This window comes from Tupaia chinensis, unplaced genomic scaffold, assembly GCF_000334495.1.
Source record: "Tupaia chinensis unplaced genomic scaffold, TupChi_1.0 Scaffold148904_1, whole genome shotgun sequence".
Lineage (NCBI taxonomy): Eukaryota > Metazoa > Chordata > Mammalia > Scandentia > Tupaiidae > Tupaia > Tupaia belangeri.
The window spans coordinates 1,958,835-1,974,459 of record NW_006208752.1 but is presented as its reverse complement, the minus strand read 5'-3'; the positions used below and the strand labels follow the sequence as shown (position 1 = coordinate 1,974,459).

The window sequence follows — 15,625 nt, the reverse complement described above, 5'->3', positions numbered from 1 at the left end:
GTGTGTGTGTGTATGTATGTATGTGTGTACCCAGAGTCCTGATTGGATGGGGAGGTGGAGGAAAGAGAATTGCAGTATGACCATACCCCAGTAGGGTATGCTTTCTCTCTCTCGCTCTCTCCCTGTATCTGGTGAGTTCATGTGCACTTTGGCTATTGGAAAAAAAGAAAGAAAAAGAATACTCACAAGGGAATAATCCTTCAGGAACACCTACTAGAGAGAGACTTTATCTTAGTGTTTCCCCAATTTTATTTTGTCCACATTCATGTTCCTTTTCATGGGTTATTATGCTAAACTAAAAGCAGGACCATGACCTGATAGAGCAGAGTCAAACCAAACAGCAGGACCTCATTCCCTCTGGGGGAACTAGGACAGAATCCTTTCTTGTCTCTTCCAGCTTCTGGAAGCTATTGGAATTGGCCGTGGCTACCTCCTTCTGATCTCTGCCTCCATCTTCACATCACCTTTTTCTCTGTGTCTTTCATAAGGACACCAGTTATTGGTTTTAAGACCCACCCAGATGTCATCCTAAGACCCTCAAATCAATTACATCTGTAAAGACCCTTTTTCCAAATAAGGTCACAGGTTCTCAGGATTAGGCCACAAGTATATCTTTTGGGGAACCACCATTCATCCATTTTAGTTACTGAGTGCCTCACATGAAAAATTCCTCTTCAGTGCCCTAAAAGTTAGGTTCTTAATCTTGCTGAGGTAGAGATTCCCTCTGGTCTCAAATGCTTGATGGCTGGTTACTGAAATCTCTGCAGGCCTGCAGTTAGTGTCTTCTCTGTCTTCAAAAGCTCTGTGCTTCAGACATGTTAGCAGTTAGCAGATTTCCCAGGGGAAAGGTAATCCCAGGTCCCAATGGTACTCTAACCTGGTTCTGTCTCTTCCTGTTAGAGTCCCTTCTTTACAAGGATCCAAAAGCTCTTCTCCTTTGAGTTCCTTTATAAGTAAATATTTGAACAAATGTTACCTGACATTGCCAAGAACTGATGAACCTGGAAGTATTTCTAATCTCTTTTCTGAAATCTCTTCTGATCTTCCCTCAGACGTATTCAGGTCTCTTCTGTGTGACCATAAACCCTTACAAGTGGCTTCCAGTGTATCAGAAAGAAGTGGTGGCTGCCTACAAAGGCAAGAGGCGATCAGAGGCTCCCCCTCATATCTTTGCTGTTGCTGATAATGCCTTTCAGGATATGCTTCACAGTAAGTAGCTGCCCTACAAAATGAAAAGTAAAAATATCTGATCTACTTTTTCTCCATGTCACTAAGAAGCACTTAGGCATTGTGAACAGAGCATGGCCTTTACAGTTATCTAATCACTTGAAGCCTCTGTTTCCTTCTGGATAAAATGTGGGCAAAATAGCACCTACCTCCTAGGGTTAGTGGGACGATTAGCTTGTACATCAAAGTGTGATAATACATTTAAAGTGCTCAGGCCAGTGACTGGCCGAGAGTAAGCCCCCTATAGATGTTAACTTTTATTGCATAAAGCATCTGCTATAGTGTCTGACACAAAAGACGTTATTCTATAGCTATTATTATACAATGATTTCTAAAAGGCTTAAAATCACAGAAATGCCAACCATTAGTTGGTTCCTATTTGAATTTAGAGCAAGGAAATAGGTCTTGAATTTATATGTGCTTATGACTGGTGTACTTAAGGACAAGAGAAAATCTATTTCATTTGGCATCATTGAAATGACTTTTTTTTCCTCTAACTATAAATGGAGGAAATCCTTTCTCTTGTGTCTGACTTCAAACTGCAGCCAAGGAAATTTTGAATAAAATCATGCCAGTACATAAGCCTCTAGCATAAGAATAGTCTAACATTTTCTTTCTTTCTTTCTTTCCTTCTTTTTTTTTTTTTGGTAGATCGAGATCTAATCACTTGAAGCCTCTGTTTCCTTCTGGATAAAATGTGGGCAAAATAGCACCTACCTCCTAGGGTTAGTGGGACGATTAGCTTGTACATCAAAGTGTGATAATACATTTAAAGTGCTCAGGCCAGTGACTGGCCGAGAGTAAGCCCCCTATAGATGTTAACTTTTATTGCATAAAGCATCTGCTATAGTGTCTGACACAAAAGACGTTATTCTATAGCTATTATTATACAATGATTTCTAAAAGGCTTAAAATCACAGAAATGCCAACCATTAGTTGGTTCCTATTTGAATTTAGAGCAAGGAAATAGGTCTTGAATTTATATGTGCTTATGACTGGTGTACTTAAGGACAAGAGAAAATCTATTTCATTTGGCATCATTGAAATGACTTTTTTTTCCTCTAACTATAAATGGAGGAAATCCTTTCTCTTGTGTCTGACTTCAAACTGCAGCCAAGGAAATTTTGAATAAAATCATGCCAGTACATAAGCCTCTAGCATAAGAATAGTCTAACATTTTCTTTCTTTCTTTCTTTCCTTCTTTTTTTTTTTTTGGTAGATCGAGAGAATCAGTCTATACTCTTCACGTAAGTCTTCACCTTGTTTTCTTTTTGGTCTACTGTAAGTTTCAATTGAAACAGACACCTACATTTCACTGGGAATAAAGCTTAAATACAATGTCTTTAAGTCATTTGCTGTTTAGATATAGAATACTTTTAAGGTAAGAATAAGATACTCAGGAAATTGTCATAATACTTTAGTCAGTGATTACTCCAAATATGGTGTCAGCTAGTCTGCCTCCATCATTTTAAGAGGTCCTTTAGAAACCTCCATGCATAGCTGTTCTTAATCCCTTTTTTTTTCTTTCTTCCTTTCTTTCTCTCTCTCTCTCTCTCTCTCTCTCTCTCTTTTTTTTTTTTGTTGCTGTTGTTCCATATGAAGATCTTTTAAAGCCTCTGGACTGGGTGTTTAAGCAGAGAGGTCAAAAGTCCAAAAGTTATGACTGTGGATTGTGGGTAGCCAAATTTGGCAAACTAAGGTACATTAAATAGTGGGAACTAAAAGACTGTGAGTCTTGGAGGGATAATAGAAGAGAGTGAGAAGGAAGGAAGGATCTTACATCTTGTTGTACCTTACTTCTGAAGGAGGAGCACTGGTAGGTCATGTGAACTGTTCGCCTGAGTAGCTGAGACCTAGGAGGCTGTGAAGTGCAAGAGTCCTTGACCCTCCTATGCAATGATGATGCCACCTTTTGTGCTGGACTCTTTATTGGCTTCTGCTATCCTAGGAAGGATTGTAGGGTCTTGGAATCTTAAAGTTAGATGGACAGTTAGAGTTCAGCCCTTTGTGCAGAGAATCAACTGTTTCCTGTAGTTTCATAGAGATAAAAGCAGGTCTTGATTCTATGAGGTTTTGGGTAACAGGAGTATACATTCACCACAGTGTGCTTCTTCCATTACAGTTAGTTGGTTATCAAAGCTAAAGGGGAAGCCCAGCAAAATGATTGGTAGATCTCCTTCTGAGAAGAGGGTTGAACTTGGCCACATGGTAACTTTGATTCATGAAGAGAGATGCTAATTAGAGAGATGCTGTCTTGCGTTTTGTTAATAGGAACATACGGAACAGGCTTCTTGATTTTTCTAAGTTCTTGAGCTTTCTGAACTCTGAGTTCTGCTCATGCTGGTTTTTTTTTTTTCAGCCTGAGATGTCCTTCCCCATCTCCTTGCCAATTAAATGTCTATATACCCTCAAACTGTATCTTAAGTTCCACTTTTCTATAAAACCTTCCCTGCTCTCCTTAGCCTGTATTACTTAAGTTTCATTGCATTGATAATCTGAACTGGTTTACCATGTCCTGAATTTCAAATGACAGAGGAGAATCTGGTGCTGGAAAGACTGTGAACACCAAACATATTATCCAGTATTTTGCCACCATAGCTGCCATGAATGAATCCACTAAAAAGCCGGTAAGTGTTCATGTGTCTTGTCAGGAAAGGTGAGGTGGCTCTATTCACTGGAATAGGACATGAAATGGAGACTCTGTCCTGACCACTTATAGGAAGTAGGCAACGAGTCCCAGAACAGTTAGCAAATGATAGAAAAGCCCTTTCTATTCCCACTTCTCAGTTTTTCTTTGTCCCTTGAGGGGCTCATCAAAGGTTCTAACCAATAACCTGAAAATACGAATTATATCATTTGTTTCACATTTGCTTCAAGGGATAGTGATCTGGTCTTTGTTGGTTGTCTGAGTTTTGTCCTCAAAAATCTAAATTATCTTACCTGAAGGCTAGGGTCATTAACATCTTGAATGTCCATTCTTGATATTTCTGAGTCCTTTTATGTATCACGAGATGTCAGACTACCACAAATATGTACAAAAAGAAGTCTTCTTTCATCATTCCTACTTCTAGATCAAATCCCAAATGCTCGATGGACAGACATATCCACAACTTTAATCATATTCCACATTGCGTAAAATACTATCTTCTCTATTTAATTTTTTATCTTTAGTGATTTTTAATTTAGCCTGCTTTGATTAGCTCCCTCAACAAGTTAGTGGGATTCATAATAATTTGAGAATAACTAGACCATGAAGTTGGTTTGCAAAATAAAGTTAGTTAAAGTTGAGTGGAACTTGAAATCAATATGTTATTGAGCTATTAAATGTCTCTTCTTTCTTTGTCTGGCATTGTTACTTTGTATTTTCAATTGATCCTGTATATAACCTCCTATTTTTGCAAAATAAGAAGTATTGGGGGGGGCAGCAGATGGCTTAGTGGTTAAGAAGCTGGACTCCAACATAGCCAACTGCAATTTAAATCTCATACCTGTCAGATTGAAAAATCACACCGGGCACATGTGCATGCATGCCCAAAATCCTGAGAGGAGACTGGATAAGGAATTGTGGCATAGCTATCCCTCCTGGGAGGTGATTGCTCACTTTCCCTCTCACTATCTCTCTATGTCTCTCTCTTTCTCCAGTGAGTGCACATACCCCATGGCAAAAATCTTGGAAAAAAAATATAACAAATTAGACTTCTGGTTCAATTTTTAAACTATGGAAACTTTCTTTTTCAATCACCAGATTTCTAAATTTGATTGAGTTCTTTGGGTATTATTGAACTCTATTACTCACTAGATATAACTTTGTTTTTGTTTTCACTTCAAGGTTTTTCGTTTGTGTGTGTGTGTGTGTGTGTGTGTGTGTGTGTGTGTGTTAATTAGTTTCACTTAGTCATTGAAACATATGATAATATATAACACAATACATAATATTTCTTTCTTTTTTTTTTTTTTTTGGAGAGATTTTTCACTGTAGGGCGCGTGCACTCGCCAGACAGACAGAGAGAGACATAGAGACAGAAAGCGAGAAATCACCCCCCGGGGGGATGGTCACGTCGCAATCCCTTCTCCTCCATTCTCCTCTCGGGATCTTGGGCATGCACGCACACGCGCCCGGCGTGAGTTTTAAGCCACTGGGTCCGGGACACGAACCGCGGTCGACTACGTGGGAGTCCAGCAACATAGCCATTACGCTAACTGCTGGTTCCCAATACATAATATTTCTAGGAAAATATGTGCTCATAGAGTCTTTTATGTTTTGAAAGACACTAGGCCTATATTACTTGTGATCTAATATTTGTTAATCTACAAATTCTTGAATACCAAAAATGAAAGGATTTCAAAAGGTTCATGGAAAAAAGAATTAAAATATGGAATTATTTTGGTGCATAGAGTTTGAAATCCACACATAGTTTTTTTTTTAATAATACGCATTTCCATGAACTTTTTGAAAACTCTTCATGCTATATAATTCTCTTATAAAATAGGTCCTTGAGGCTGAGTAGAAAGCAGCAAAATTGTGTTGCAATGTGGATGCTTAGGCTTGCTTTCTGTAAATAACCTGATTTAACCAATCAGCCTAAGTGAAATCCAAATTCAAGTTCATTACTATTACAAGTCACTGTTTGGTGTGAACTTCTAGATTACTGAGAAATAGTAGCAAGCAAAAATATAATTTAATAATGTCAGGAGTCTGTTGTATTATCCTAGGATAAATTTTTAGATATGAGAATAAGATGGGAAGAGACAGATATTTACAGTGGAGAGAATATATGGAATAGGATTGGTCTAGAAATAGGCTATTTTACACACACACATGCACACACATGCACACCCACACACACATTTAAAAAAAATTTTTTTTAGTAAATAACCATTTTGTTTTCCACTCAGACCAATGCCAGCCAAAAGAAAAGCATTGAAAATAAATGTGCTCCCAAAGTATATTAAGTCCGTCTCTCTCATCCATTCATTTTTCTGAGTTCCTGTTACAAAATAATATATAAGCAAATTGGGACCAGCAGTTAGTATAATGTCTATGTCGCTGAACTCTCATGTAGCCAACCGCGGTTCGAGTCTCGGATCCAGTAGCTTAAATTCACACTGGGCACATGTGTGTGCGTGCCCAAGATCCTGAGAGGAGAATGGAGGAGAAGGAATTGTGGCGTGGCCATCCCCCCTGGGGTGGGGTGATTTCTCGCTTTCTATCTCTCTGTCTCTTTCCTGTCTTTTTGGCGAGTGCACGTGCCCTATAGCAAAAACCTCTCCAAAATAATAATAATAATATATAAGCAAATTTGGGAGCAACTTTTGGTAACTGGTTATCAAAGCAGGGATATGATTTAACCTGGGGATGCTACATTATAGAATTCTGAAAACTTTATCAGCTGTGGTCTCTCACATATACCTCAGGGGACTTTGGAAGATCAAATCATGCAAGTGAATTCTATCTTGGAAGCATTTGGAAATGCCAAAACCTTGACAAATGACAACTCTTCTCGTTTTGTAAGTAACATGATTTGACACAACATCTGAATCATTATTTCTATATATATTTATTTTTACAGAAAGCATCTTCGGGTCAGCAGATGGTGTGATGTTTGAGATTCTGGACTTGCACATGACTGACCCTAGTTTGAGTCCCAGACCTAGAGGCTTGCTTTCTCACTTTCCCTTTATCTCTCTCTGGTCAGATTATAATAATAATAATAATAATGATAATAACAAGTAAAATTAAATAAATAAATAAATCTTAACAAAAAATAAAAGGGAAAAAAGGCCTTACTGTGTTGTTATACTCCAGCTGGCCTAAGTCTCTCTAGTAGTTCAGCTCCTTTAGATAGGGCCTTCTTATTTTTCCCATACTGGCCATAGCTCGCAATTCTCCTGCTTTGGCCTCCCAAGTAGCCAGAGTTACAAGTGTGTGCCACTGTACCCAGCCTTCAGGTTGGGCTAAGAATTGAACCCAGGTTTCTCATGCAGCGCGTGGCTTCTTATCAGTGTGCATCACTGTGGGTTCGGAGTCTTTATTTTTAAGTACTGGTAGAACTTGTGTCTGAGTACATCAATATGAACAAAATTCTAGGACATCAAAAAAGATCTTTGACTAAAGTCCGTAATAGTGTTAGATAACTTCAAAAAAATATACTGGTTTTATCACTGAGAAGATAAAACTACATATTGAGGCCAGGCCCCACAGGAAAAGTCTCAGGTTTGTGTCCTGAGACCACCCTGAACTCACTAGGCACATGTGCACATGGTCCAGGCCAGCTGGGATTGAGGGCAACTCATAACATAAGAACCATGTTGAGGTACCTCTCCCTGTCTCTCTTTTAAAGAAATAGATGGACTTAAAACAAATAAACAAACAGACAGACAAACAAAAAAACTACATATAAATGTGTGTCTAGGAAGCTTCTGTTTGGTCAATTTAAGAGAGAATAGTTTCAAGTTCCTTTTCATTTCCACCAGGGGAGCTCACTCAACAAATTATAGTAGTGCTTTATATTTTATTACAGTTTGTAGATTTGAAATACTTCTTTCTTCATCATAATTTTCTATACTCCTTTTAACAAGTCAACTCAGTAGGTACTTTCTAATTCACTTATAATGATTATCATTTCTGCTCTTGCCTATGGCCTTTCTACCCTTGTATATTTTTCACTTGGGATTTTTTTTATTGGAGGAAATTATATTTTAAGTAGTTCTTAATAACCAGAAGTTCCATCGTAGAGGAAGAATTTGGATTTCGAAATCTAGTTTCATAAGTCCATTTTATGCCAAGAATGAGTGTCAGGGAGCTGCTATGTAAGTTGCAAAGAAATTTATAGAAGGCCTCCTGTTTAAATCTCTGGGCATAATTAAATAATAGCCTCATGGAGATTTGAATAGTTTTCATCAAAAGCCTTAGAACTGCTTTGTTGCGCTTAAATCTGCTTCTAATGTCTCACTGGTCATCACAAGTGCTAATACTAGTCCATAAACAATGGCTAGGTTTAGGATTTCTTAGAATGATAAAGGGTTTTCTGTTAAAATATGAAAGACAGAAAGCTAAAAAGAAGGAAGGGAGGGAAAAATATTTGAAAACAAGGAGAGTAAAGGAAAAGGAAAGATAGAACAGCAAGTAGAAAGATGAAGGAAGATGGAAAGAAAGCAACTTGAAAGAGAGTAAGAATTAGCAAAAAGTCGGAAGGATAGATGGAAAGAGTAGAGATGCAAAATAAACATAATTGGGGAAATGGAAGGAAGGAAAGAAGAAAAGGAGAAACAAAGAGAAAAAAGAGTGCCCCCAAAAGTCAAGAAATCCAGATTAACTGTACACACACACACACACACACACACATACATATTCATATATTTACATGTACATTTGTATGCATGTATATGGATGTGGTTTCCATTGTCCTACATTTTTTACCTTCCTGATTCAATTCTCCTGTACAAAGCCATTGTCCCTCGCCAGTCTGTTGTCCTGCTCTGGACGTGAGGGAAGAATGCCTATATATTATTTATGCCAAAATGTGTTTTGAAACATGAATTGCATCTCTCTTCTGCTTAAAGCCTCTCAGTGTTGGGACCTGCAAATGGCATAAGGATCATGTCACTGGACTCCCATGTAGTTAACTGTGGTTCGAGTCCCAGACCTGGCAACTTAAAACTTATGCCAGATGCATGTGCATGCATACCCCAAATCCCAAGAGGAAAATGTCAGAGAAGGGAATGCAGTGTGGCCACTCTGGTTGTGTGGGGGAGTGATTTCTCACTTTCTGTCTCTCTTCGGCAAGAGCATGCTCTCTGTAGCAAAAATCTTTCTCTAAAAAGACAAAACAAAGAAAAACTCCCAATATCTCCCAAGCACATTCAAAAAAACAAAGCAAACAACCCCCCAAAACCCTACTCTTTCCTGTGTTCTATATGGCTTACATGACATGGTACTTGTCTACCTCTCAGACTGTATTCTCCCTTCTTTTCTCCTATTCGTTAAGCTCTAGCACAGCTGACTTTTCTTTTGATTTCAAAATATGCCAAATACCCCAATGTTAGAGCTGTTGCACTAGTCACTTACCCAGTAAAATACACATTCCATTAGATCAGGAACTCTGACACTGTTTCTTGTATCTCCAGTGCCTAGCATGTTTCCTGGATCACAGCAGAGGCTATAGTGTTTATTAATGAATGACAGAATATGCTGAGCAGATAGTATTTTTCCCATTTTTAGATAACAGCCCTGAGGCCCAGAGAGATTTCACCCTGCACCCAGAATACACAGGTAGCAACTGGCAGATCTGGGACTAAAAGTCAGGCCCACTGCTAGTCCTCAAAATCATTCTGGCTTTCTCTAGACATTAACTGATACTACCTCATCCCAAACCTGTTTCTTTTCTAAAAAATATATTTATTTTATTTTATTTATTCATTATTATTTTTAAATTTAACTAGAGAGAGAAAGAGAGAGAGAAGGGGAAAGTGAGAAAGCAAGCCTCCAGGTCCAGGACTTGAACTGTGGTTGGCCAGTGCCCCAACCACCATGCCACCTGCTGGCCTTTGCTTTTGTTTTTGTTTTTCAACTTTTGAGGAATTAGTCACTCTGAGAGTTATATATGTAATAAAGTTTTGTTACAGTTGTTTGGAAAGTTAGGAGACTTTGTTGTGTCCACCTAGGGCAAGTTCATCAGGATACACTTTGGTGTCAGAGGCACGCTGTCATCTGTGGACATTGAGATCTGTGAGTAACTGTTGGACCACTGAACCTTTTCTTCTAAGTTTCCCAAAACATTTAAGTATGAATATTTATCTATTTCTCATCATCCAGATTTGCTTGAAAAATCCCGGGTGATTTCTCAGCAGCATGGAGAGAGGAATTACCACATATTCTATCAAATCCTTTCTGGAAAAAAAGAACTTCGTGGTAAGTGTGAGATTCTGGAGCTGAGAAAGTGTTGTTTTTAGTAAGTTTTTTAGCCTTGTTAAAACCTCAGTTTATTCATCTTAAAATTTACAGCCAATGCTATATAATTTTTATATGAATAGAGGTTAAGTGGCAATACTTTTTAAAAAATTAGTAGTAAAAGAAAGAAGAATGTTTGGAGTAGGTGAGATGCCCAAGAGAATTAATGAGTGTGTGCATGTGCGTGCGTGCATGTAAAAACAAATAATTTAAGGCCTAAAATAAGTAGAGCCACAGGTGGTATAGACAAGAAGCTGAGGAGGGACACATCACCATGGTGTGTGGTGGTCAATGTGAATTTTGTGAAAAAGAGGGGATTTGTGTTGGGAAATGAAGGATAGGATCATGATTTAACCAGACAGAGTGAAGAGAGGAGGAACAGTGTGTACAGTGTCAGGAAAGTGTGAAGTGAAAGCAGGGGTCAGAGAAATTAGGCTGACTGCAGAAAAGGATTTGCATAGAGGAATAGTGGAGATCTTCTGATGGTTTCTGAACTCAGCACATTGGGAGGGTGTGGTATCCACGTGAGGGTCAGGGTGTGATAATAGGAGGTCATGATTTATTGAGGGCAGTGTTTAGGATGGGCAGGATGACCTGGAAGCAGAAACATTAGAGGAAAATAATTACAGCAGTCCCAGTATGAGATGGCAAGGTAGTTATCAAAGGGAGTATCTGTGGAAATGGAAAGAAAAGAGGATGGATATATGTAAGAATAGAAAGGTCTTGAAAGTAACTAAATATAGGAATGTGGGAGAAGAATACTCAAAAAACTCAAAAATATCCTCAAATTTTGTGATTTGATTAGGATGATTGTCATACTATAAACAAAAATTGCAAAGCAAATTGTGGGGGGTGGGTAAAAGAATAAATTTCATGTGTTTATTCAACAAATATCAACAAATACTTACTGTGGGACTGATTTTTAAGCATGGAGAATAGGATGGTGAACAAGACAGATATGTCCCTGCACCCCATGGGCTTACTTTCTAGTATGGAAGCTGGGCAACAAAGAAAGAAAGAAGGAAATTCATATAACTTCAGAGAGTAGTAGGTCTATAAGGAAAAATAAAACAAGGGATAGGATAGGGAGATTTGGATTTGCCAAGGTTATGAGTGGTTGTATTTTAGATACAAAGGACAACAGATTTTTCTCTGAGATGGCAATATTTTTTGCAGGCAGCTGAATAAATAAGGGAGCAAATAGGCAAAGATTTCTAAAAATAAGATTCTAGCAGGACCGAACAAACAGTATGTGCCAAGGTCCTGAGGCAGGAATGCATTTGGTTTATTCTTGGAATAGCAAAATGACCTTCATGAGCGGTAGAAAAAAGAAGATAATTGGGACAGGTAGGCAGGAAGTAGATAATGCAGCACCTTGCAGGCCATGGCAGAGAGAGCAGAAGTATTATTTTAAGTGTTACAGAAAGTCATTGGAAAAGGAGAATGACAAACTGATTAGATTTCAAGGATCTTGCATTTGAGTGAATCATGAAAAATGACAATGGTCCCACAGAACTTGCTGTAGATCCAGTTCAGCAAATTGTTGAGAATAATTCCCTAGTCCATTATGCTCAGATTAAGGATGATATAAAATACAATCCTTATTTTATTTCTTTATTATTTCTTTATTCTTATTTTATTTCTTTCATGTTTCTTTCATATGCATGTTCTCCCCCATGGAAAGGAGTAGAGAAGGAGAGAGAGGGAGAGGGAAGACTCCTCATTCCTTCATAGGGTCTTGTCATACCACAATCTCCTTTCTCCAACCTTCCAGCTAGTCAGAATCTTGGATATATCTGTGAGCCCACTTTTCAGGTGAACGTGGGATCCAAACCTGTGGTAAGCCATATGGCTTCCAGCACTGCAGATCAGCCTGAGGCACTGAGGCTGGGTCAAATCTATCAATGTTTTGATTACATGATTTTCACCTCCAGAGTGCCTGCATTAGATAGAAAAAGCCCTGAAAATCAAACAAGTATTTTTGCCATGGATTTAATTGGTAGTATGTAAGTCGCAGCTGTTTTCCAGTCCATCTTACTTCTATCTACACCTGGAACAGGATTTTTGGATTGATCATCCATTTCCATTGATCATCCCTGTCAAATAAAGCATTCTTGAACAAGAATTTCTACACTTCTCAGGGCCTCTGACACTAAGAGCCTAATATGGATACCAGCAGCAACTGCAATATTTTTTTAAGCATCTCTGACTATTAGTAGAACCTTTGTCTTGCTGTGGAAAAAATTTACACTTATCTTGAATTCATTTTATTTGTTTGTTATTGGGGGCCGCTGAAATTGATTACTTTGTAAAGCCTGACATCTGGTGGTCCAAGTTGGGTATTGTCTGTCCACTTGTAAGCATTTATTGTCATTTGAGGGGACATTTAAAAAGATCTGGAACTCTGGGACCAGCAGTTGACATAATGGCTGTGTTGCTGGGCTCCCATATAGTCAACCTCAGTTCGAGTCCTGGACCAGGTGGCTTAAGGGGGGATGATTTCTTGCTTTCTGTCTCTCTGTCTTTCTCTGCCTTTCTGGTGAGTGCACACACCCTATAGCAAAAACCTCTCAAAAAAATAATAATAATAATCTGGAACTCTTTCCATATGTGTTTGTCCAAGAATTGCTTCAAAGCATCAAAGGATAAATATAAGAAAGCACATCTTAGCAATGGAAATATTATATCCAAATTTCCTAAAATATGAGCATTGTCTACTATCATAGAATTGGTTTAGCATAATGGCTATGTCGCTGAACTCCCACATAGTTGACTGCGATTCGAGTCCTGGACCGGGTGGCTTAAACTCACGCCAGGTGCGTGTGCGTGCGTGTCCAGGATCCCAAGAAGAAATTGAAGGAGAAGGGATTGCGGCATGGCCATCCCCCTTGGGGGGGTGATTTCTCGCTTTCTATCTCTCTGTCTCTCTCTGTCTGTCTGACAAGAGCACGCACCCTATAGCAAAAACCTCTCCAAAAAAAAAAAAAAAAAAAAAAAGAATTGGTATGGAAAGCCAAAACAGAGAGGCTGGCCACCTACTGAAGGAGCTGAGGAAATGAGGTGACATGGTGCTCCAGAGTCTGCCCCCATTTGGCTCTACATGGTCAGGAACGCCTATTCTCCCCTTATCTCTCAGTTAAATCTGACCCAGTTCCAGACACAGTTAAGACCAGCATCTTCAAACCCCCCTTCTCACCCCCACACCACCACAACCAACACTCCCCAGATATGGATTCTTCAAAAATTTTAAATTCTCAATTATGTCTGTATAGTTTGGTCCTACATACACCTTCATTTTCTCTTCTTTTACTTGAATATTTTTCTCTCTATTCATTTATTGCACACTTCTTACTATTCAACTATTATCTAAAAGAGGAGAGGTTCTTGCCTCTTGGAATCCTTGATCTTTGCCTAAGTACTATGAGTGCTCACTTCATAAGCATGTGACAATCCTACATAATGAAGAGTCAGCCTACAGGATGGGTGAAAATATTTGCCAGGCTTACATCTGATACCCAAAATATGTAAGGAATTCACACAATTCAATAGCAAAAAGACAAATATGGGCAAAAGTCTTGAAAAGACATTTCTACAAAGAAGACATAGAAATGGCCAAACAGATGTATTTAAAAATGCTCAACGTCACTAATTATAAGAGAAATACAAATCAAAACCACAATTAAATATCACCTTGCACTTGTTAGGATGGCTGTTATCGAAAACAGAAGAGATGATCATTGGTAAGAGTGTGGAGAAAAAAGAAACCTTAAACACTGTTGGTTGGGAATGTAAATTAATACAGCAGTTATGGAAAACAATATGGGAGGTCCTCGAAAAACTAAAAATAGAACTACCATACTATCCAGCAATTCCATTCCTGGCTATATGTATAAATAAATAAAATTAGTGTGTGGAAGAAATATGTCTGCACTCCCATGTTTACTGAAATTTTATGCACAATAACTAAGGTATAGAAACAACCTAAGTGTCCATCAAAGATGCATAGATAAAGGAACCAGCAGTTAGCATAGTGGCTATGTCGCTGGACTTCCACGTAGATGATCGTGGTTCGAGTCCCAGACCCGGCGGCTTAGACTCACACGGGGTGCACATGTGTGCGCGCTCGCGCATAGGTATGTGCTCAAGATCCTGAGATGATAATGAAGGAGAAGGGATTGCAGCATGGCCATCCCACCTGGGGGGTGATTTCTCGCTTTCTGTCTCTCTGTCTCTCTCTGTCTTTCTGGTAAGCACATGTGTCCTATAGCAAAAACCTCTCAAAAAAAAAAAAAAAAAGATGCATGGATAAAGACAAATGTGGTATATACAGAGGTCTTCAAAGAGTTCATGGAAATGCATATTATGAAAAAACTGTACATAATTTCATTTTCTTGTACCAAAATAAATTCATAGTTTTTATTTTTTCCATGAACTTTTTGAAGTCCCCTCATACATGCACAATGGATTACTATGCAGTATTTAACAGGTGTAAATCCTGTCATTTGGGACAATGCATATGAACCTGCAGGACATTGTGCTACGTGAAATAAATCAGGCACAAAATGATAAATATCACATGATCTCAGTCATATATTGAATCTGAAAGTCATGTAAGTTCAGGAGAGCTATTGTCTAAATGTAGAAATCATAATTAATAACAGTGTATACTTGAAAATGATTAAGACTTTAATAATTTAGACTTTAAATATTCCCACAGAAAGGTAATATGTAAGGTAATGGATATGTTAATTAGCTGAATTTAGCCATTCCACAGTGTGAGTGTGTGTGTATGTGTGTGTGTGGTGTGTGTATGTATGTATATATAAACATGTCTGCTATAATTATATACAATCTGTATTTGTCGATTAAAAAATAAGTAAAAATCATTTAGAAACACTTTGAAATATTTTATAGATTTTAATTCTATTAAAAGTACTTATGTTTGCCTTATATTTGATTTCCTTTGGATTTGACCAATTTCTTTTTACTTTTTATGCTTTTTAAAATAACTTTATTTAAGTATTAGTGACCTAAAAAGAACAGCAAGTGTTTGAAGTGTACAACTGCTAAGTGTTGGCATATGTGTATATCTGTGAAACCATATCCACGGTCAAAACAATGCACATTCAGATGTTTCCTTGGGATCTTTTATAATCTCTCCTCCTGCCCCTTATCATTTGTCGGAGTCCTCTCCCATCAAAGTCAGTCTCCAGGCAACTGCTAACTTGCTGTCACTATAGATTAGCTTGTACTTCCTAGAATTTTATGAGATGGAATTATACAGTATATTCCTTTTTTGTCTGCCTTATTTTATTCAACATAAATATTTTGAGACTTGTCCATGTTGTAGCATGTATCCATAGTTCATTATTTTGCTTGCTGAATGTTAATCTACTGTGTGGATGTACAAGAATCTGTTAACCCTTCAGCTATTGATGGGCATCTGGC

General features: G+C 38.1%; 1 protein-coding gene across 1 annotated transcript in view; it reads left to right on the top strand.

The window, feature by feature from the left end:
- MYH15 (myosin heavy chain 15) overlaps positions 1-15,625 on the top strand; it is a 157,760-nt gene that overhangs the window by 10,300 nt on the left and 131,835 nt on the right. The window contains exons 4-9 of the mRNA XM_006170764.1: positions 1,053-1,209; positions 2,447-2,474; positions 3,761-3,854; positions 6,643-6,735; positions 9,892-9,955; positions 10,043-10,138. Of these exons, the coding sequence (XP_006170826.1) occupies positions 1,053-1,209; positions 2,447-2,474; positions 3,761-3,854; positions 6,643-6,735; positions 9,892-9,955; positions 10,043-10,138 (532 nt within the window). The remainder of the gene's footprint in view (positions 1-1,052; positions 1,210-2,446; positions 2,475-3,760; positions 3,855-6,642; positions 6,736-9,891; positions 9,956-10,042; positions 10,139-15,625) is intronic.